Genomic DNA, 18529 nt, shown 5'->3' with positions numbered 1-18529 from the left:
GGCCACAGATGTAAGCCTTTTTCTTCAATTATTATTATCAGTAATAAACTTGACAATCATGTATTGGCCTTCCAAGTCCTCAACAAATTTATACATAGCTGAGAATATCATTTACCTCATATCTTGTCTCTCTTTTGCATCTATATTTTATCTTATATCCATCTTGTATTTAAACTCATATAAATTTTCCTAATTGGTTTTCGATTTAGTGTGAGGGGAGTAACTAGGGATGAAGTGATTATTTATCCTCACCCCCTTCCCAAGACCACCAATCTGTACATCTGTCGATCCTCCATGATGTGATTTCCTTGCTTAAATCTGCTGTCTTTTGCCATAGACACTATTTATTGTATTATTGTATTTTCTCATCTTCCCTTACTCTACAAGAGCTAGTTTCAGGATCCAGAACCTCCCAGTATTCCCAGTGTGGTCAATTAACTTTGTCAAACTACTGATTCAAAGCATAGATGTGATCACATTAATCAGCTGTCCTCAAAATCTTGATTCCTAGGCCTCCACATCAGAGCTAAGCGTTGCCACTTCCCAGCCCTGTCCAGGACTATCATGTCCACTGTGTGGTTTTGCTAAAAGGTATTAGGAAATGTAAAAGTGTCTGGAAATGCAAGAAATTGAGCATTAAATCAAAGAAAGGTTGTTTTTAATTTTGGAAGGTTTTATTCTTCGCTAAGAATTTAACTCAGAAGGAGTGGAAAAGGCTATTATTTTTTTTTACTGTTTATTATATCAGTAACTCAGTAGAATTATTATCTGTGGATCCTCATGAAGATGTCCAGTTAATTTTCCAATACAAGAATCATGAGTATTTTAAACTTAACCGAATACTAGATGTCAAAAGAATGATCTGCCTTATTAAGATTCTTTAATATATTCCATAGTTTTTAAGCCACTTCTAAGCAATATTCAAGAAAGCATACTTGGTAATTTTTTTTAAGTTTCTGTACAAATAAACAATTAACAATGAAAGAAATGTGTACCAGTGACCTGCCATTTTCAAAAGTTAAATGAGGAATTAGCTGTTATTATAATCCTTATTTTTGATAGTTCCCTTGTTATTTTATTCAACAAAGTGATACCTGTAAAACATAGCAAGCATACAACCTAAGAACGAAAGTGTGCTTTATTATATTGGTCGCACAGGACACTTTTTCCAGGTGATAAATTAATATATGTGTGTACATGTTTGTAATTCAGGAACTCTTTACCAGATAGGATGAGGGTGGTCTCCAGATCACTTGGGGAGCTTTATAAAACCACTTTACCCTGGTTCCTAACCTCTACTTCCCACCATCCACCTAGACAGCTGAATATTAGAAACTAGAGAAGTGGGAGGGGTGAGGTCAGTACATGAAATGGCAAGGGGTTCTTGGGAAGCCTGTGACCACAGACCCTCCTGTTTATGGACTGTAGAGATCAGGATGTCTAGAACTGTTTCCAATTGAATGCTATGCAACCAGGAACCAAAAGTTCATTTGAAGGAAAAGTTTGGAGTGGTTGTTCACAAGTAAATGTACTAGACTACTCTTAAAGAGTTTTGGAGCAGAAGATGGGCCTCCAATAGGGTTGGAATAAATGACTATGAATCAGTACATCTTGAATAAATAATTGTATGATTTTCTGGCTTCCAGGAGAACAATAATACAAAATTCAAATTGCCTTTCCACATTTTAAATCAGAAAATTGAACTTTCTCATGTTACTTTAGGTTGAGTATTTGAAATGGTTAGAAAACTAACACTGGAAAGTTAGAAATGTAGGAAAATTGAGTTACTCCCACAAAAACTACTTTGAGGGTAAAATTGACACTAAACCAGTACTAATTTGATGGCAAAATCTGGAGATATTTCAGCAGAGAGATAAACTACTCTTGACAATAAGAACAAGCTTATTTTTTTTTTCAGTTGTTTGTTGTTTGGGGAAACAAAAAAATTTCAAGTTAGAACCTTTGTTTTCTTTTTTCTTATGTTTTTAAAATAAAAGGAACTGGTTCATACCTCTTTCTGTCCTGATGTTAAAATCCTCGGTGGAATGCTAGCATCGTGTCGGCCTAGAATGGTGTTTTCTACCTCCTCGTTCTCCAAACTTCCCTAGAAGATTCCAAGGATGGAAAGTTTAGGACTTTAAATACAAACATCAATCATATGCAATTTTAAATTGAGAAAAGTTCTTTTTAAAGCAAGTTGTTGATGAAAACACAGAACAATAATTATAGGATAGTGATTAATCTAGCACTGTTGAATGTGGTCTTTTGTAAAACCTTTTGCCCAGACTCATTAACAACTTCAAATAGAAAACTATGCAATCGTATAAAGATTGTAAATACCAAAATAGGAGACTCTAAACAGGAAAATAAATGTTTTAAATAGCGTTTTTCTGCTTAGTATTAACTAGAGAGAATGGTTTCTATAGGTAAAATTAAAATTGTATTTGATTCACATTTTTTCAACACTAATCACATGAATTCTGTAACAAAGAATGAATGGTTTGGTTACTCTTTTGCTCCGGGTAAAATATCAAATTTAAACTTCCAAAGCTTTTGTGGGTATCACAGCTCTCTGAGGGTTAGAAAAGGTCAAAACCCATTCCAAACCAATTTCTGACAGTTCTGAACAACTCTGTGGAAATCATTTTGCCTCCTCCTTTTTTATATACTCAGAAATAAATGCCAAGGAAGTCTTTTACTGCAGACTCATTTTTATTTTATACAAGAGTTTTCTTGTAAAGTTCATCTATAGGATGAGTTGCACTTTGTTCATCCCAGTGTATCGAAACAATGGAAGATTCTAATTCTGCTGTATAGCAGTAGTGTCCCTTCTACAGTGATGACCTTTACACTTTGGACATGTCTCCAAGGAGCTCAGGTGAGAACAGACCCACACAGTGGTTAGTGGAAGCCATGTGTTTAATGTGTCCCTTTAAAGCAGTAAAGTAAAACAGAGATGCAAGTCACAGTACAGGATTTAGAAGAGCTTTCATAGAAAAGTGGTAAATACTGGAGAAAAGATGTTTCCTGAATTGACTTATAAAAACAAAGGAAATGAACTAGATGCTTGTTATTTATTATACTGTGTTAGTATCCTTTTATAAAATGTGTTAATCAGCAAATGTGGCATCTAGGATAAAGCTTTCATCTTAGACATAGTATCAGTATTCAATGAAAATGATTATGACAGAACACAATAAAACATAAAAACATAATCAACATATGAACATTAGGATTTTGGCCACATGGGTCTATGACAGTCTCTGAGTTTTTATTTTAACTGAGAAAAAGCAGTCAGAAGAGAGATTGATTTCGAATTAAGAATGAAAAAAAAAATGAAGGATACCTTTTGGCAGATGAAAAGATGACTATTAATGCAGGTATATGGATCAGTGAGAGTAGAGGTAGTAATTTTGAAGGGAGAGCTATATTTTGAATACAACAGATAAATTTGCCTGCCTAGTGCAGCAAATAAAAATGGTTATGTGATCTGTTTGATGTTGTAAGTTACTAATGGAAGTATTTTTTAGTGCTCTTTTGTAAGATTTATTACTGATCAATATATATAATAAATATATATATATTCTATATACATTTCAGTCATGTTTAAATGGTATCTTTTTTAAATTAATGTTTCAGTTATTGATACGTAGAAATACAAAGGATTGTAATATTAATCTCATATTGAATCACCTTGCTAAATATTTGCTCGCTCTTATAATTTGTAGATCCTGCATGTGTGCTGAGACATTCACATCATCTGTCTGTAATTAGAGTTGTCTTTCTGCATCTATTGAAACAATCACATGTTGTGTCTTCTTTAATTTAATGTGATAAATTACATTTATAGGTTTTTTTATGTTAAACCATTCTAATTGATCTGACTTCGTCATGCACTGTTATCAGTTTCATATATATATGGCTGGATTTAACTGCTTTGTTTATAATTTATTTATCAATGCTTATTTAAGAATGAAATATGTCATGCACACAGTATCCTTGTTTGTTTTGTATTAAGATATTAATTGCTTTATATATTCTAAGGCTATGTTATTAAGTACATAAAAATTTATAATTGTTATCATCTTCTTGATAAATTGAAAATTTTATACTTATGTAATGATTTTCTCTGTTCCTAAATGCAACTGCTCTGTTTTTTCTAGTTAATATTTACCAATTTTTTAATATTCCTTTACTTTCAACTATCTGTGTATATATGGCTTAGATTTATTTCTTAGAAACAGAATGTAGTAGAATATTGATTTTCCATTGGATGTAATTCTCTAGATTTTTTTAATTGACAAGGTTTCATTTACATTTGTGATTAATAATATATTTGTTTCAAAACAAATCAATATGTGCTAGAATTAACTTTTTACTTTAGCAATAGTAAAAGACTTTTTTCTTTGAATGTATTTTTTAAAAATTATTATTATTTTTATTCTTTACTGTTGCAAAATTATCACTCGACTGCTATTTTTATAGTGTTTACACAGAAAATTTGTCATGCATACTTAACAAAGACCATACTTAATATCTTAAACCTCCCTCTTCCCAGTGATGTAAGGATCTTATATTATTCTAACTCATTCCTGTCTTACATTGTTCTTGTTGTCAGTAGTTTAATTCAGTATTGGTTTTAGTCTCTCAAATTAGACAATATTATTATTTTATAAATATGAGTGTAGAAAGTTCTTTGCTTATCATCTCTCCTTGCATCTCAGACTTTCCTTCAAATATCTTTTTATAATCTTCCTAAAGTTTCTCATTTATTGTAGGTTATTGTAACAAACTCACTCAGTTTTGATTTTTTGAAACCATCTTTACTTCACCTTTATTTTTTTTAATTTATTTTTCACCTTTGTGTATTGAAAGATGGTTTTGCTAAATATACAGTTTTAAGTTGACATGTTCTCTTAGTACTTTTGATGTATTGTCGCCCTGTTTTTTGCTTTCCATGATGATTACTGAGAAATTGTCTGTTAATCTAATTGCTTTTATTTTGTAATACATCTTTTCTCTCATATGCTTTTAAGATTTTCTCTTTAGTTTTGGTGTCTGAAGTTAATGAAACTGTGTCTAAGTGTGGACTTACTTACACTTTTTTTGTATATGTTATACTTTCTGTATCTTTTAATTGATGTCTTTTGTCAATTCTGGAAATTCCTCAGACATTATGTTTTCAAGCAGTGCCTTACCTCTGTTCTCTTTGTTCTTCTCCTAGAATACCAATTAGAAATATATTAGACCTTTAGATTTTGTTCTCCAGCTCTTTTCTTTTTTTTTTATTCCTTTCCTTTTTCTAGTTCTCTGTGCTTCATTCTAGATAATTTTCTTCTGTTTTCTAGTTTATTCATTCTCTCCCAATCTGTATCCAACCTTGTTGTCTTATCCATCAAGTTTTTGTTCTATTTATTTATTTTTTTATTTCTAAAAGTTATATTTAGTCTTAAAAAAAAACCCTGGTTGTTTTTCATAGTGGCATGTTTATTTTTGTAATTGCATTTTTAAATTTAAAAGAATTACTCAAATTTTATATTCTTTATATAATGATTTTCGGTATCTAAATCTGTTGTTTCATATTTCTGATGACTCTTATTCATGGTAGTTTTTTTCTTGGTGTTTTTGGTGTTCTTATATTTAGTTGGTCTTTATCTTTGAAAACAGGGGTCCTACTTTAGGGATTATTTTGTTCAGAGATTAGTGTTTGTGTCTACTAGGAGACAGTACTGACTATAGATGCTTTAGACACTTCCAAGTATTTGGTATTAACCTGAGAACATAAAGGTTAGCTTCCCTATGCTGCTCTTGGCCCAGCAGTTAGTCTTTAGATTGCAGAGCTGATATAGTCAATCTTCAGAATACAGAGCTATCATTTGAGCTTACACTTTCTCTTAGACAAGGAACATGATGTAAGGTGCCACTGGGGAGACATCACATCCTGTGCAATAAAATAAAACACATGTAATGATACCATATGATGAGTGGTTATTGGCAGAGATTCTTAACATAAACACTTGTTGAACAGAGTTGCTACAGCTGAGGAAAGAAATAGTTCCGTACATAGTAATTTTTTATTTCAAAAGTTATATCAAATTAATGATGCAATTCAAAATGGTTCACATCAGACTTGGCTTATTTACATTTTACTGAAATCAGTACCAATAATTTAAGATCTGTCTTTGGGAATTGGCATTAGTATATAGCCTTGAAATAGAATCTGTTCTGGAGGAAAAGATATTGTTTTCTTTTGGAAAGCAATTTAATATTATCTTTAATTAGAACTATCAAATATGTGCAAACACTACCAGCCAACAGTTCTACTTTTTGTGTTTAGCCAAAAAGATATGTATGTATATACAGGGATACTCATTTTACACTGCTTATAACAGAGGAAAAATAGACTTAACCTATTTGTTCCTCGATAGTGGAATGAATAAGTAAACTATGGTATGTATTTAATGGAATTCTATACACCAGTTAAAATTATCTATATGGTCTATCTGTAGATCTAAACTAGATCTATATGTTTTAGTTTGGCTTATGTTGAATGAAACTTCAAATTGCAAACAATGGTAGCATTTACATAACATTTTAAGCACCCCAGCTATATGTAATAAAAATGCAAAAACATGTCTGGGAATGATACGTAATAACCTTAGAATAGCCTGTGGGAATGTGAAAAGGATTTATATCAGCAATATTTTATTTCTTTAATAAAATTTGACCTGAAGCAAACCACAAAATGTTAACATTTGATATTAGTAGGTACTAATTTGTGGTTGATTTATTTTGTATTTTTCAATGATTTTAAAGGCTTTACTACTTAAAGTTTTAAAAACCTTAAATTAAAACCAACAACAACAAAAAAAATAGTTCCTGTATAACAGAATAACACCTTTCAATCACTGTGGGGCTCTGAGCCTTACTTTGCACAGCTAATTGATTCAGGCAGAATACAATACAACAAATGTTATTGCCATTGAATGCCTTATCAGTGCCCATGTTTCTTTACCTTGGAAAGTGTTAATAGTAAAATTTTCACTGCTTCTTTTTTCCAACTGTTATTCAACAAACTCTACGTAAGAACATTAAACTAAAAAATCATTTTAAAAATTAGCCTGAAAAACTTAGTGAAACTATCCTTAAACCAGGTACCTTGAGTGACTACCCTAAGGCCTAACATGTATTCTTTTACTTAATTTTTTAAATGTACAAACAGAACTAAACAAAGGTGATGTACTCACTGCTCTTTCAGGGTCTCCTAAAACCACTAGAGTGTCAGTGGTCACTCACGTTTGGAGTGTGTATGCAACCTTAGCTTCTCCTTGCCTGAAGGGGTCTGTGTTCTCACCATGATGTATGTCCTAGTCATTTTGTTATGTAAGATAATCCTCTGCTTTTCTCATAAAACATAAATAGTAATTCCAGCTTTCTACTATGGTCAAAATTTAAAAAGTGATATAATTGTTATGTGGATAGTCTATTTACCAGCAGCATGGGGCACTAGGTTATTTATCTTTGTGATTTAGGCCAAGTTCAAACTAGAATTTGAAAAACATGAAAGACATTTTGAAGACTATGTCTATTCTAAACCAAGAAATAAAGTAGACTGTCTGATTCTATGTAAGGCTTGGCATTGCTACACTTATATTCACTTATTCAATAAGACTGTTGATTTTTTTTTATCTTTTAAATTAATACTATTTTGAAATTCAATTTGTTTAGGAAAAAACTGTTATATAGGATTGTGTAATATAGTTGAGAAAAAAATTTTTCAAGTCCATTTCTTAATTATGATACAATGTAAAAAATCTGTTAATGTAATATCTGTGAAAAATATTTTGATGGAAGGGACTTTTCAAATTCATATAATTATTGTGACAAGTTTTAATTTATTCAATTACATCATAGGTATATAGATTTTTATAGGTTAGCATAAATTAAGGATTGCTATATTTCAGAATATAGCACTTTTTAAATCCTGGAAAACATTGACCAAAAAAATATAGCTAGTTCACTTGAAAACAGTACAGTGTGCCTGGAATCTTTGCTGTTTAGGAATGCTGAATGAATGGGTAGGCCAATATACGTTAATCAGGTCTTTGCATTGATTTACCTGAATAGTAAAATAAATAAAGCTATTATTTTATTATTTTGTCACTGGCAAAATGTTCTCTGTATAAGTGGCAAGGCAGAAATACAGTAGCTGAAGGTGTGTGAAAGTGGGTCCACCATGCCATTCTGGTGATCATTCCTTTTATTGCAATAGACCTTGAATAATTCATGAAGAGAGAGAAAAGAGAAATCCGTTAGTTGGGGATATTGGTTGTAATCTGTGTTTTTGATTATCAATGACAGGATCCTAAAATTACACCCAAATATCTCTCACAGGTTCTGAAACAGATTTAAGAAAAGCACTGCAGTAGTAAGAATAAAGCGCAGAGTTCCAGAGAAATGAGCTGTGAATTGAACCTGCAGTGGAAATTGATTCTATCAGTCAGTTTCTGCCCTGATTCATAGAAAAAAAGGAATGAATGTAGAAGGAGCCAGGACCACTGATTAAATAGGATGCTAAAATGCTGGAGGCTAGAATTGGGCTTGCTGGTCCCTTGGTCTGGACTGCAACTGTCAAATGTCTCTGCTTGAAACCTGGCTAAAACTGGCAGAAGGAGAACAGAATGAAAAATGATGCTGGCCAGTAGGGGAATTGGTAAGGACTTCCGGACTGAGCTTCTAATTCAACAGCTATTGAACTCCTTTGGAAGGTTATTCTAGTCTCTTATCCTGAGTCAGTGGGCCTATATCAGACCGGCTGGCCCCATGATTTGTGCCAGTGGAACTTGTCAGGATGCCCATTCCAGTGTGGGCCGAGGATGCGAGTGTGAAGAGACATGACCTTGGAACTGATTCACGTCCTTAGTAACATCTTTAAGATTGTGAGAAAGAAAAGCAAATATCCAGCAACTAGTGGTCCTGTGAATATAATTTATTACCCTTTTATCTAACTCCAGAGATTTATTTTGTGCACTTAGAATGGTAGTAATAGTATGCCAAGTTTTTTGGAGGTTTATTCTACTCCTATAAATGCAGTATGCATTGTAATTAGCCTACTGAAATTACACATTTCTGGTTATGAAACTACTATTTATTTCCTACAGTGTGATGTATTTCTACAACGATGCCCTTCAGAGTTTTCGGTGATCATCAGTATAACTCACTGGAGTAAACGTCCCTGTGGAATGCCTCATTCACAGTTAGCAGCACACTAATAATAATGGTTCCAGCAGAAACACTAAAGATAAAGATATCATATAAAACACTAATTTAAGACATAACCATTATAAGCCATTGCTGGATCAGAGCTCAATGTTGCAGAATGACAGAAGAAAAGAATAAAAGATGCAATGAAATCATGCAGTTAGGATGAGTTGAAAGGATTGTCAGATTCCCTTAGACATTAGACTTAGCCTATCGAAATTATTGTCACGAGGATATTATCACATACTTGGTACCATAGAACATTCAGTTTATGTTATCAGATGCCATTTTCCCAACTCACTACACTGTTGCCTTTGGGCCCTGACAAGAATATGATAGCACTCTTGCTAAGGTGGATTCTGTTGCCATCACTGTGGCATTGATTCAACTTCTCCATTAAGTTTTTCACTAATAGGACAACTGTTTAGGAATCAGAGTCAAAGTGGCATTTATCCCTTTGCCCCTGTTAATACAATTTGACCCTGTCATGTTGATATCAACACATTAGGAGATGCAGCAGAACTGTACTATAGGCAAAAGCCCACAAAAGGCTCAATGGAAATGTCCTGTTTGGAAAAGCTCTGTAAGATAGTTTGTTTTGGTTAACTGGGAACTTGAAGATGTAAGCCATTGAGCACAAGCATCTTTCAATCTTAAAGTTAGACCTCAAATATAAAGCCTTTTTCTCTAATCTGATAATTTCCCTCTTATAACAATAGGGACTCTGGAACCTTGGTCATAGAGATGGTTATTTTGTGCTGGGCTTAGCTATTTTACTCTGCAAATTTATTGGAAGTTCGAAGCACAATTTACCATGATGGAATTCTAAGAGGTAATAACAGAGAGGAAGGGAATATGTATTTCAAGAAAACTTGACCAGTAGACAGAGCCTTTTTTTTTTAATTCCTGGGATCTAATTCATGTGTGTATTTTCTTGGCTAAAGAATACTAAAATGATACAGGTTTATTTATATAGTGAAAAGTAGTTTTCTACTGAAATTAAGTTAGAACTGCATTCCTTATTTAAACTATTTAGTCATTTTATTAATAAGTAAAATTGATGAAAACCTTAGAAAAATGCTTTAGAATAATCCTTGTGGAGAATTGTGATTAATAAGGAAAGAGGCAAAGAGATGCCATATTAATTTGTTTAGTTATAAGAGAGCTGGCACTTATTAAAAGTTTTTATAAACATTCAACTAACGAAGCATTAAATAAGACATTTCTTTTACAGTGTGAAAATCTCTATAATGGAAAAAACCTTCAATGTTATTTCTAAAGAATTTATTTATGATATTTTTCCTAACACTAGTAATTTAACTCTAAAAAATTAATTTTATAATAAGGAATATTCCATGAGAATGGCTTTCAAGATTCTTTGGGGGAATTTTTATCTCTTTTCTTTAGTTTCCAGAATTATTACAAGATCTGGAGTAGCATGACTAGTTATTAACTTCATTTTATGGTTTTAGCAGATATCTGTCAGATTAATCCCATCTAGCATATATAAAACCAAAACATTATTTCACTTTAAATGTTTTCATTTGTTGGAGGTTGCAGGGAAAAGAGTGGATCTAAATTCTGTGTCCTAAGTGATAACATAACAAGGAATTTATGCATAAAGGGAAATGAAGATTTGAACTTCAATAATTGCCCAGACAAATTTCCAGTAGATACAAAGTATAGGTAGGCCTGTCTGAGAAAGCTGGAGGAAGGATGGCCATATGCCCTGATGAGATTTAAGGATTTTACTATTCTGGAAGAAGATGAGACCATATACTGGAGATAAGTAGGACTATCTGTGACATATGGGCTTCACCAGAGCTTTAAAATTTTTCTCTTATGTTTTCTTCTTCCTTTTTTTTTTTTTTTTTTTCCTAAACAGATCCCATGCGCGGCCCAAGAAAACTGGAAGTAGTAGAAGTAAAATCTCGACAAATTACAATCCGCTGGGAGCCGTTTGGATATAATGTGACTCGTTGCCATAGTTACAACCTCACAGTCCACTACTGTTACCAAGTAGGAGGACAGGAACAAGTGCGAGAAGAAGTAAGCTGGGACACAGATAATTCACACCCTCAACATACGATCACCAACCTCTCACCATATACCAATGTCAGTGTGAAACTCATCCTCATGAATCCTGAGGGACGGAAGGAAAGTCAAGAACTCATAGTACAGACAGATGAAGATCGTGAGTACTTTTAAATGATATGTTTATGTGAAATCTATATCTTCTCAAAAAAGCAGCTTTTGTTTCTTTCAAATTGAGATCTTTATAATGAAAATGGAAGGAAGATCTACTTACTGTGTTGAATAATATAAATGTATCTGTGCTTCTGTATACTTAAGCGCTGATTAAAAAGGGTAAAGAGAATAAAGGTATAGACTTTTTTAATCCTTTAAGAGTCATAAAATCACTTTTATATATAAATTCTATATTGCTCTAAATAGTTCTTTATTCAAGTTTTATTATCATATTGAACTGAAGAGTTGTTTTGGATATTATATCATTTATATGAAATGCTTATTTAAATGTATTTAAAAGGCATTCTAAAACATTTTTCATAGTTCATATAAAAATTCAGTCCAAAACAAAGGCTGCTTTACTTTTTAGCACTGTACTGAGAAATTACCTCATTAGATTGGCGGTCATGTAATAGATCATTTTTTTCCCACAGGAACAATGTCGTGATTGGAAATTACCTTAATAAACAATAATTTAACAAATGAACCATGCACATTATCAGCAACTCATCAATAAAAACAAATACACAATTGCAATAAACCTCTAAAATAATTTCAAATAATAAAATTACTATTTGAATCTCAGCATGGACATAATGTGTTTTTACACTGATTATATAAGGGACTCTTATGTACAATCAGATTTTCACATAGCACATAAAATACAGTGGTAGCGTATCATATATTTGACCTAAAATTTATTTGCCAGGCATCGGAATAAGTCACATAGAACTTGGGAAGCTCACTAAATGAGTATATTTACATATTCCTGGGAAAAATAGATGTTTAACTTTTTGTTTTTTCATGAAGCTGATTATGATCTTTGATCATTGATTATAGCAAAGTAAATATTTATAACACTTTATTATTTCATTTAAAATATTTTGAGTATTTATGACCTATACAATACTGTGCATATTGTTATAGAAGTAAAACATGATAATGGTTGGAATAAATGAGGCACTCACCCCACATCCTTCCTTTTTTGCAACTTCTTAAGTCCTTCCATAGTTACAAATAATTGTCTACTCTCAAATAGTTGTTTTATTACAATTATTTTTGTTAGGGGTATTAGTTTGATACACGTCACTCAGGGCTGAAACTGGAACCCTATTTCTGTTTCTTCCAACTTTTCCTCATCTCTCAAGAAATAAGAAAGAAGGTGTCAGCATTGTCAACAGGACGTCTCTGGACCTTTCCCTCCCTGCGTTTCAGTATTTAATTTGGTCCTGACTCTTGTCATTTCTACTTCCAAGGTATTACATTGTTCTTTTCTCTCAACTTTGACAACCTATGTTCAGAACCTCATTATTTTATATTGAAATTTCTGTAATAGTTTCTAACCTTTCTTTCCTATTCTAATTCACTCATTAATCTTTAAAATACATTTGCACCATCACTATCTTCACAGAGCCTTCAATGACTCTCTTTATCCAAGTCTTGACTTTCAAGGTCTAATGTATTCTTGGTCCATGTTCTAGAATTCATAACTTTCCTTGCAGCTCCTTCTGTAAAAATGTCACCTCAGTATTGGTTCCTTATGCCACACTTCCTATATCTTGGGCCCTTTCTGATTACCTCTTGTCCTCTGCCACTTGCCTTTCCACTTGTTTCTCAAGTCCATCTTCCCTGCTAACCTCCAAAGTTTTCCTCAAGTTTCAAGTTCTTCTTAAAGCTGTCTCCAACTCTTCCAGCCCATTTTCCTTCCATCCTTATGATCTTATTTGCATTATATAAGATCTTTAAATCTCTGAGCTTTGATTTCCTAATTTTAGAAACTTGAGAATAATAACCATACTCAGTCATATTAGGGTTAGAATAAGTTAACATAGAGAGCTGTTTGTAGCTGCCAGAGAAGGGCCATAGGGCCTTTATTAGTTGAGCATGATTATTACTTTTGTAACAATTCAAAGCAGTTCATTAATACCCTTCCTTGTTCTCTCACTGTTACATACTTTTTTTTCTCTTAACTGTAAACTACTTGAGAGAAGGAGCCTTATGTTTTTCTTCTATAGCAATATGCATGACATTGAGTAGGTAATAAACAATCAAAAAAACATTTTCTTGGTCTTTAAAACAATAAAGTTTGCTGATAATAATTTAATACATTTTTTAATCAACAGTAATATTTTAATCAATAAGAGAGAGAAATAAATGCTGTCATTTCTACAGATGAGCAGATATGTCTTGCTGAAGCACAAACTCACTCAACACTTTTGGGTTTCAAATTGAGAACATACATGTGCTATAAATTTTGTTAAATTCTGTCAAAACATGAGATCATAATAACTTATTTTTTTGTTTATATTATCTTGCTATTTTCTGAAGTTGGGCATGCGTTACTTCCAAACGAAAATCTATTGTTTTTATAACATGCTAGCTATAATTAATTAGTTAGTTAATTATTTCAAATTATATTGCCTAACAACAACAATAAAAATACTTCAAACAAGACAGACAAAAGAAAGACAGAAATAGAATAATTATGAAATTATACTGAGTTTGAAGAGAGAAGAATGGTGGGGTCACTTTAGTAATCTACCATTAGCAAAGACTATAATTCATCGAACATTGTGAGTTTTATAGTAGTAAGATATTTTTATTTAAATATTGTTTATTTCATGAGAAAATGTGTGGAATTATTTATTTTTTATTACTATTTAAAGTATTACTAGACAAAATAGGCTCAATTCCACAAGCTTTATTAAGTTAGTAATCTATATATCTCAACCTGAATTTCTAGAACTTCTAAAACAGATGCTAGACATAAGTTCCTGTGAGGCACAATATCCTCCCTGAGAAACAATTGCCTAATGCAAGATTTACACCTAATGTTTCCTTGTAAGAGTTTTGTAGTTTTAACGCTTACGTTTAGCTTTTTAATTATATCTATTCGATATAATTTTTACATATGGTATGAGGTAGTAATCTAACTTCATTCTTCCAAAAGTTGTTCAGCACCACTCATTGAGAAGATTATTTTCTCCTCACTGAATTTTCCTGGATTCCTTGGTGAAAATCAACTGACTGCAAATGTGGAGATTTATTTCTGATCCTTAGTTCTGTTCCACTGATCTGTATCTCTATTTTTATGCTAACACCGCAATGTCTTGTTACTGTAGCTTTGAAATTGAGAAGTGTGAGTCGTCTCCAGACACTTTTTTGATTACTTACACTATCACCAAAAGATTTAATCATGCATCCATCAATATACACATATTCATATTTAATGTATTTTTATAAATATAGATTTATAAGTAGTATTGATATATTAGTTTATTAATAGGATAGACACACTAATATACTAGATTGTATATAATATAAAGCTGAAAATTGAATTTAAATGACGAGTTTAACAGTATTTTAAAAATAATATTAAATGTTATTTTATAGAAAATTGGCAAGTAACTTTCTATCTTCCCTTATGTCATTTAGGGTTTGGTTTACAAACTAATCAAAGGTATTTCATATTTTAGATTTTAAAAAAATGACATCAAAATTTCCCAAATATTTTGTATTATTAATAAATAAAACAATTTTAAAGTATATTATTTTATCTATATCACATCTGTAAAACTTCTATGTAGTATATATTTTTAATATCTGACATTTTTGTCACTCAATATTATGGATATAAAATTTACCCATGAAGATGTTTATAGCTGTCATTTATTTTCAGTCTTTTTTGTATTTTATTGTGTGTGTATAAAAAAAATTTAAACTATTTGGTTTGTCTCTATTAGTTTTATTTTAAAAATGCTGCTCTGCCTACATCCTAGTAAATGTGTCCTGGTACATATGTGCAAGAATATTACTAGGGAATATACCTGGAGGGGGAGTTATTGGGTCATATTGTACATGCCTCTTTAACTCTACTAAATATGACCAAATTATTTTTCAAAGTGCCTGTACCAATCTACACTACCACAGGCAATGTGTGGGATTTCTCATTACTATATAGCCTTCTTTATTTATTGTTAAAGAACGAAAAAAAAACATTTAAAAGATGATTACTGAGCTTCATGTAATTGATTCAAATTTTAAAGAAAAAAGCAAAGAAATGTTTTTCTTTATAAGGGCAGTGTGGCCAAAGTGTTTTCAAATTTTATATTTTTTAAAGAAAATCAATTTTATCTATGGATTATTAAAATCTTGTGCCTCGATAGTTAAAAATTTCTGAAGTCTAGAAAAACTTTTTTGTCTTCGTTTGTTACTTAAACATTTATTGATTCCCCCTGCTCCCTTCTAGTGCCAGGTGCTGTTCCTACTGAATCCATCCAAGGAAGCACCTTTGAAGAGAAGATATTTCTTCAGTGGCGAGAACCAATTCAAACATATGGTGTCATCACTTTATATGAGGTAATATATACATTTGTTATAATTTAATTTTTTATTATAATTTCTATGGTAGCTAGACTAGTATTTAAAAATGTACAATGGCATCCTATCTTTTAAGAAGTTTAATGATTTCAATAATTATAATGGTTACTATATAGAAGCAATAAAATTAAAATGAGTTTTTTATTAGTGTCATGTATACAGTACATTGGTTAGACATTTATATAGTTTATAAAATGATCCCCCTAATTGCTCTTTCTCTCCTCTGCCTCTCTACCGAGTAATTACATTAATACTGACTGCATTCCCTGTGCCATGTTCCCCATCTCCATGACTATCGATCAGCTATGAACTTGTACTTTTTTGACCCTTCACCCCATTCTCCCAGCTACCCAACCCTCCTCCCCGCTGGCCTACACCAGATTGTCCTCTATATTTGTGAGTCTATTTTTGATTAGCTTGGTTTTTTTTGTTCTTTAGATTCCACATGTAAGTAAAATCATATGGTATATATCGTCTTCCATCTAACTTATTTCACTCAGCATAATAACCTCTAGGTTCATCTATCTCGTCGCAAATGATAGAATTTCATTTTTTTAATGGCTGAGTAATATTCTGTTGTATATATGAAGCATAACTTTTTTATCTAATCATCTATTGATGGGCATTTAGGTTGCTTTCATATCTTGGCTATTGGAAATTGTGCTGCCATAAACATAGGGGTCCATAGATCTTTACAAATTATTGGTTTGGTTTTCTTTGGATAAATACCCAGAAGTGCAATTGGTGGGTCAAAAGGTACATCCATTTTTAATTTTTAGAGAAACCGCCAGACTGTTTTCCATACTGGATGTACCAATTTTCAATCCCGCCAACGATGTATGAGAGTTCCCTTTTCTCCAAATCCTCACCAACACTTGTTGTTCTTTGATTTATTGATGATAGCCATTCTGACAGGTATCAGGGGATATCTCATTGTGATTTTAATTTGAATTTCTCTGATGATTAGTGACCTGGAGCATCTTTTCATATGTCTATTGGCCATCTGCATTTCCTCTTTGGAGAAGTATCTATTCAAGTCTTCTGCCCATTTTTTAGTTGAATCGATTGTTTTTTGTTGTTGAGTTGTATGAGTTCTTTGTATATTTTGAATACTAACCTCTTATCATATGTATTATAAGCAAAAATCTTCTCCCAATGAGTCAGTTGTCTTTTTATTTTGTTGATAGTTTCCTTTGCTGTACAAAAACTTTTTAGTTTGATGTAGTCCCATTTGTTTCTTTTTTCTTTTGTTTCCCTTGCTCAGGGTGATATATTCAAAAAGAAATTACTGTTAGCAATATCAGAGAGTTTACTGCCTATGTTTTCTTCTAGAAGTTTTATTGTTTTTGAGTCTTACATTTAAGTCTTTAATCCATTTTAAGTCTTTTCTTGTCGATGGTATAAGAAGGTGGTTCAGTTCTTTTTTTTTTTTTTTTTTGCATGTATCTGTCCAGTTTTCCCAGCACTATTTTTTGAAGAGACTGTCTTTACCCCATTGTATGTTCTTGCCTCCTTTGTCATATATTAAGTGAGTGTGTAGGCATTGATTTATTTCTGGGCTCTCTATTCTGTTTCATTGATCAATGTATCTGTTTTTATCCCAGTACCATGCTGTTTTGATTACTGTAACTTATAGTATAGTTGGATATCAGGTAATATGATACCCTACCCCCAACTATGTTCTTCTTTCTCAAGATTGCCATGGCTATTTGGGGTGTTTTATGGTTCCACATAAATTTGGGGATTGTTTGTTCTAGCTCTCTGAAAAATGCCATTGGTATTTTGATAGAGATTGCATTGACTCTGTAGATTGCTTTGGGTAGTATGGCTGTTTTAACAATGTTGATACCTTCTACCTATGAACATAGTATATGCTTCCATTTATTTGTATTTCCATTTCTTTTTCAATGACATAATTTTATGAGAACATATCTTTTATCTTCTTTGTCTTTCTTTGTCTCTTATTATAACCTTTGTTTTAAAGTATATTTTATGTGATATAAGTATCACTAATCTGTCTTTTTTTTTCATTTCCATTCGAGTGAAATATCTGTTTTCATCCCTTCATTATCAGTCTGTTAGTGTCATTTGGTCTGAAGTAGGTGTCTTGTAGTCAGCATATACATAAAATGAGTTTGTGAATTATGTGTATTTTCAGGATTCATATTTATAATTATGGGATGTTTCCAAATTATATGCTCTTACATGTAAAGATATAAGAAAATATATTTTTAAATCACCTTTATTAAAAAAAATAAGTATTTTGTAGTGTACATTGATTAGGAGGCAACCACAGAATACTATTCTTGCTAACTTTAATATATTTTACTACTAAATTATAGAAGACTGCTGATTATCCAATTAGCAAAGTCAATAGATGTTGTCTCAGAAGTAACAATAGAATAATGCCTTTTGGTTTCTTAGTATTAGCAAAACACACTTCAGACTTCTGTGACATAGCTTGTCTACTGAGGGATATCAAATGGTTGAATGATAGCAGAGAAGAATTTGATGAATTGTTCAAAGAAGAAAGTAATAGCAAGAATGGGGTGACAGTCATCACATCTGTGTGAGCATCATTTCACTATACCCATTGTCATAGAAACAAGCAGGTACATTTTTTTAGGTAGCATTTATTTGA

The 18529-nt window shown here is 31.9% G+C and overlaps 1 protein-coding gene across 7 annotated transcripts in view; it reads left to right on the top strand.

Moving 5' to 3' along the window:
* PTPRM (protein tyrosine phosphatase receptor type M) overlaps positions 1-18529 on the top strand; it is a 691775-nt gene that overhangs the window by 392762 nt on the left and 280484 nt on the right. For all 7 annotated transcript variants that reach the window (XM_016120972.2, XM_036229038.1, XM_016120973.2 and 4 more), the window contains exons 8-9: positions 11147-11455; positions 15758-15867. In XM_016120972.2, coding sequence (XP_015976458.1) covers positions 11147-11455; positions 15758-15867 — 419 coding nt within the window. The remainder of the gene's footprint in view (positions 1-11146; positions 11456-15757; positions 15868-18529) is intronic.

Source organism: Rousettus aegyptiacus, unplaced genomic scaffold, assembly GCF_014176215.1.
Source record: "Rousettus aegyptiacus isolate mRouAeg1 unplaced genomic scaffold, mRouAeg1.p scaffold_m13_p_12, whole genome shotgun sequence".
NCBI lineage: Eukaryota > Metazoa > Chordata > Mammalia > Chiroptera > Pteropodidae > Rousettus > Rousettus aegyptiacus.
This window is presented reverse-complemented; position numbering and strand designations above follow the sequence as displayed.